Consider the following 6,000-nt stretch of genomic DNA (forward strand, 5'->3'; position numbering starts at 1 on the left):
AAATGCTGTGTTCATGCTGCCACTGTCTTCAGCGGCCACCATGTGACACAACTCCCGAGGCTTCTGCTTTGCCCCTGGGCATCACTGAGCCTCCCTGCTGTCAGGAAGAGCTCTGCACAGGGTCTCCGAGCCACTGGAAGTGGGCCCTTTTAAGCCTCTGCCGCTGCCTCCCACCGAGCTACCCAGGACTTCGGGGCTCTCTTGCTGCCATGCTACCTGGGGAGGCGTCTAGCTCCTACATGGGGCATATTCAGGCTTCTCTTGACCAGCACAAGCAAATGTTGCAGCTCTTTTAGCTCTGCTGGCAAGCTTCCTGCTCAAGGCATCTGGCTGTACCCTACTGTAGGAAGACACCTGCACAGGATCCTCCAACTTAGGGCCACTCAGGCCTCGGCCATCCATGGTCAGTGTTAAAGCTCTTTTAGCTCTGCAGGCAAGCCCCCTGCCCAAAGGCATTCAGCTCTCCCTCAATGGGCCAGACAGGCTCCACTCCTCTGTCTCTCACCATCTTCAAGAGACGCTCCTTGTTCTGAGTCTAGGAGGTTCTCAATGCAGGGACCCCAGGTTCTTGGGTTCAAAGAACACAGTGTATTCTCCTTTTGTTTTCGGATGGTAGTGATGTCCCCTTAATCTTGGTGGCATTCTCCCTCTTAAACCTATTGTTGTTAAGTGCTGCCCAGTGGGTTCCAACTCAGCGACCCAGCATAGGGTTTCCAAAGAGTGAGTGGTGGGTTTGAATTGCTGTCCTTGCGGTTAGCAGCCCAGTGTTTATCATACAGTGTTATACCAGGTTTCCTTTTAAGCCTTGTTGTTGCTGTTGTTGTTAAGTGCCATCAAGTCAGTTCTGACTTATAGTGACCTTGAGTAGTGTTTCTAAGGAGCAGCTGGTGGGTTTGTTTGAACTGAAGGATGGAAAAACGTGGGTAGGCTACAATCACCTTATTTGCATAATTAAACTGTCCTATCCCTGCAAGGACTTTATATACCTTATTTGTTTAGCTCTAGCCAGTTCTTTTTTGGGACTTCCAAGACTACAGCCAGAAAGACTATATAGACACAAGGGGAATCCTTGATTTGAGTTGCACTGAACAAAGGAAGAATTCTAGGTGATATTGCTTAATTTCTCTAATCGTAGGTGTTAGGATTTATAGATAATGGACCAGACTCAAAGACAATAACCCTAGAGTCTGCCTGGAAGCTGGGGATCAAAGGGCTGTCTCTCTATTTTTAAATGCCAAACCTGTTTTCATTGAAGAGATTCCAACTCTTAATGACGCTACAGGACAGAGTAGAACTGGCCCATAAGGTTTCCAAGCCTGTAATTTGTAAACTTCCATATCTCTCTCCTGTGGAGTGGCAGGTGGATTTGAACTATCAACTTTTTGGTTAGCAGTCAAATTATTATCCATTGCACCACCATTTATTATACCAGGTAAAACAGCACTTCGTAGTGATTTTGGCTTATAGTGATGGTCCAATAACTATGAGGTGCCGGAAACATCAAGGCAAGTGGTCGGGTTCCCTCAGTGCAAACCCCCTTCCAAGACTAAGACTCAATGGGAATACATGCTGTGATTGGTGACCATGCTCAACACCGATAAGGGGAAGTGAGGGAAAAACAGCAATGAAGCGGTGAGCTAAGCCCTACAACGTTCAATAGACTTCTGTGAACCCGGGTGAAGACCTGGTTGGCCAGCAGTGTGGCAAGACCTGGAGACTCTTGGGCCCAGAGTCAGTGACAGAGGACTAGAGTGGAGAGTGAAGCATCCAGCTGATAAGAAGAGAGGGCATATGCATAAGAACACCCACACTTGCAGATAATACCCATTTATCCTGGCTTCGGTGACTGGATGATCAGAGCTCAACCAGAAGTAAAAAGAAGAGGAAAAAAAAAAGAAAGTATTCTCATACAATTTGATGAACTTGACCTACATCTATGGAAGCAGTAGCTCAAAAGAAGGAACAAGTCCTTACAGCAAGAATCATTCCCACCCCCTCCACACACAGAGTAGACAGGGATGGGCAACTTGGACATTGGCTACCCAAAATGGGGGGTGGGGGGCTACAAAGGCAAGAAGTGACTGGCTTACAAGCTTTCAAGAGGGAACCTAGATCCAGAGGGCCTGGAGGAAGGTAGAATCTCCAGTGAGTAGTATTCAATCTGACTAGGCGGGGCTGATGCAATGAAATGCAGACGGGTCTCTTGTGATACAATAGTGAATAATTGTTATCAGGACTGATTGTGAGGGTTGGAAATGTAAAGGTAGATGTTTTATAGAAAGGAGGGGAGTGAATAACTTTTCAGTCTAGAAGCGGAGAGCCCTAGGACCATCAAGGGAGAGGAGCAGAGAGCGGGGACCCTACCCAGAGCAGCAGTGATGCCTGAAATGGAGCCAGAGATGATGACGTGGAGCGATGGAGCAGCTGGAGACTTTAGATCCAGAGAGGGAGAGCGACTGTGTGCTGAAGACCTGGTGGGTACGGGGGAAGGATTGCATGGAGAGGATTGTCACCATGGCAATGAGGCAATATAGGATAGAATGAATGTAAAACTAATGTTCTCCCATGTAAACTATCACATAATTCACAATAAAACATTAAAAAAAAATATGAGTTGCCAATACCAATTTCTATTTTCTCCTGCACGCTAGAAGCAAATACTTTTCATATCTGTTATTGCAACCAGTGTATCTTTATGGGAGCAGAAAGTCTCATCTTCCTTCAGCAGAGCAGCTAGTGGGCTCAACCTGGTCAGTGCCCTCTTCTATGAAATGTTAAGTGCCATCGAGTTTGTTCTGATTTATAGTAACTGTATATAGGGTTTCCAAGGCACAACTCAGTTTGAACCACTGACCTTGTGGGTTCAGTACTCCAGCTGCAAATACATCTCTTATTCAATTGTTGTGGGATACCAAGTAAGATAGCCCCTCATAGTGATTTTGGCTTATGGTGATGGTCCAATAAATATGAGTTGCCAATATCACTTTCTATTTTCTCCTGCACTCTAGAAGTAAATACTTTTCATATCTGTCATTGTAACCAACGTATCTTTGTGGGAGCACAAAGCCTCATCCTTCTTACAGAGTAACTAGTGGGCTCGAACTGGTGACCTTGAGTAGAAATATAAAATTTATGTCTCAGTGTACATGTGATATAACCTTTACTTAGGATAAGTGTATTATTGTTGTTAAATGCTGTCAAGTTGGTTCCAACCCATAGTGAGCCTGTATAGGGTTTCCAAGGTGAGCTTGAACCTCCGACCTTGCAGTTCAAACAATTTTGTAGTCTGGTGCATTAACCCATAGTGCCACACCAGGACTCCAAGATAACTGTATAGGTATCTTTTATAATAATATTTCTATATCTTCACATCATTATCTCATGTGGTTGAATATTTTCAAAGTAATGGCTTATTTTGAATCCCGTAGATTTATGGGTTTAAAGCCTGCCTAAGCAAATACTGGTATCTTGGTGTGGCACTGTGGGTTAATGCGCTGGACTGCAAAGTCAGTTTGAACCACAAGGTTGGTGGTTCAAGCTCACCAACCACTCCTTGGAAACCCTATATAGGGTCGCTATGTTGTCGGAACCAACTTGAAGGCACTTAACAACAACAACAAGCAAGTACTGCAGTGCTGTGGGCCTCTGTGCTTTCCCCACCATCATGTGGCTAAAGAGCATATTTCTGGGGCCTTCCTCAAGTTTCGCTTATTGGTGGTGGTGTTAATTGCTGACTCCTGATAACCTTCTGCAGAACAGAAGGAAATGTTGCCAAATCCTGCACCACTGTCAGGATCATTAGTTTATTTTGTGTAATATTATGGATATTGTGTAGGCGATCTCATTGAGAGTGTCCTTCATTTTTATTAGTTCTCTCCTTTACCAACCATTTCTGATGTTGTATGCAAAGTAAGTGTTAGTCTGTCTTATAAGGAACATTCTGATTGTATTTCTGAGAAATGCAGGGTGTATTTAATAAGACATAATCTGGCATGAAAATAATATCCTTGACAAAGACAAGGATCAAATTATGATGATTTCTTTACATAGGGAGCAATAGAGAAACAAACAAACAAACAAAAATTGGCTTAGGCTTGTGGAGGAGAAAAGGAAATGAAATACGATGATAACTGTTACAGACAATTGATTTTAAAGTGTGGGAAAGTGTATGTGTGTATTTCTGTGTGAAAGTTGTTTGTGAATGATATGAAAGCCTAGCATAAGATAAATGTAGATTGTACTCTTCTGACAGTAAATGTGGATGGCGGACTTCTTGGTACAGTGTCTGGCATAAAGAAATTGCTTATGTAAATGACTGATGGAGAGGACAAACTTTGTGCTCCTTGTATGTGAAGTTGAAAATCCTGTCTATTGTCTTAAAGGAATTAAAATCGTATTTTAACTCTTCAGATTGCTGTAGCTAGAACCTGATCTTAGATCTACAATATTGACATAGTTTAAAACATTTTAAAAACCTGCTCTATTTATGAACATGAATTCAATTGTATATCACAACCTAAGAGTATCATTTGAGGTTCACAAGAAGTATAGTTAGGATAAATACTTTACATGTTGTTGTTGTTATGTGCCATGGAGTCAGTTCTGACTCATAGCGACCCTGCACAGGGTTTCCAAGGCTGTTAATATTTATGGGAGCAGAACGCCTCATCTTTCCCCCACGGAGCAGCTGGTAGTTTCAAACTGCTGACCTTGCGGTTTGCAGCCTGATTCGTAACCTGTAGCAAATGTAGGAGTTCACTTTTAGAATAATATATAAACATTAACAGTTAGTATTGATGGGTAGTCAGTTACCCTAGGTGCTTTAGGAGAACACAGAGTGTCACGGAAATGTTTTTGATCTGTGTTTTTGATGTCTGGAAAGAAAACTTTATCTTCTCAAAAATGTCAGGTACCAGTAAAAACCAGTTGCTGTCAGGTGAAGTCTGACTCATGGTGACCCCGTGTGTGTCAGAGTAGACCTGCTCTACAGTGTTCTCGATGACTGGTCTTTCGGCAGCAGATTGCCAGGCCTTTCTTTCAAGGCATCTTTGTTGGACTTGAACTGCTAACCTTTCAGGTAATAACAGAACATTTGCACAACCCAGGGTTATTGGTACTAATGACAGTAAACAGAGGAGTTGCTGGGATAGGCCTTGGTATGGCCATGTACCAGCTCACAGAATAGCTCCTTCTTGAGCATTTTGATTGTCAAAGTGTTTTTTTGTTTTCAAAGGTGTCTGATTCTGTAACTAATGTGATACCAGGATAGTTGTTTCCTCAGTCTCCTGGGTAAAGCAGAGCCCAAATTTTCTCATCCTAGAGCATTTGTCTGTGCTCTCTATTTCTAATATGTATTTATAGCAAACAAATGTTTATTAGCTTGGTGAATAAATTATTTTCATGTTATAAGCCAGATTTTCTAGAGCTTCTTTTCTTCCTCCAACACGTTTATTTAAAAATAATGACCTTTGAATTTGCTACACAGATAAACGTTACAAGAAGTCTCTGATCTAATAATTTCATTTTTTCATATTGATACTAATTTGTCTTTCAAACTTTGTTTTCTTTCCCTTTTCTTTCAAGGCTGAAAAGAAAGGAGCCAGCAATACAGTTATTGGTATGATCTTTGGATGCTATGCTTTGTTTGACTTGCTGGCATCCTTGGTATTTGGAAAATATGTAAGTATTAAGATTCATGTATACATTGCAATTTTTTATAGAAATTGTGTAATAAATTATTCCAATTTGTTGGTCTATAATTTTCATTGATATAAAAATAACCACCATTATGTTATATAATGTTGTTGTTGTTGTTAAGTGCCGTCTAGTCGATTCCAACCCACAGCGACCCTGTATAGGGTTTCCAAGGAGCAGCTGATGAGCTTGAACTGTTGACCTTGTGGTTCAAAGAGACTTAGCAGTCCAGCATATTAACGTATTAACCCATAATGCCACACCAGGACTCTCTCAATCTCTCTCTCTCTCTCTCTCTCTCTCTCT

General features: G+C 42.0%; 1 protein-coding gene across 1 annotated transcript in view; it reads left to right on the plus strand.

The window, feature by feature from the left end:
* SLC18B1 (solute carrier family 18, subfamily B, member 1) overlaps nucleotides 1-6,000 on the plus strand; it is a 59,188-nt gene that overhangs the window by 17,076 nt on the left and 36,112 nt on the right. The window contains exon 5 of the mRNA XM_006834720.1: nucleotides 5,584-5,679. Within this exon, the coding sequence (XP_006834783.1) occupies nucleotides 5,584-5,679 (96 nt within the window). The remainder of the gene's footprint in view (nucleotides 1-5,583; nucleotides 5,680-6,000) is intronic.

Source organism: Chrysochloris asiatica, unplaced genomic scaffold (assembly GCF_000296735.1).
Source record: "Chrysochloris asiatica unplaced genomic scaffold, ChrAsi1.0 scaffold00013, whole genome shotgun sequence".
Classification (NCBI taxonomy): domain Eukaryota; kingdom Metazoa; phylum Chordata; class Mammalia; order Afrosoricida; family Chrysochloridae; genus Chrysochloris; species Chrysochloris asiatica.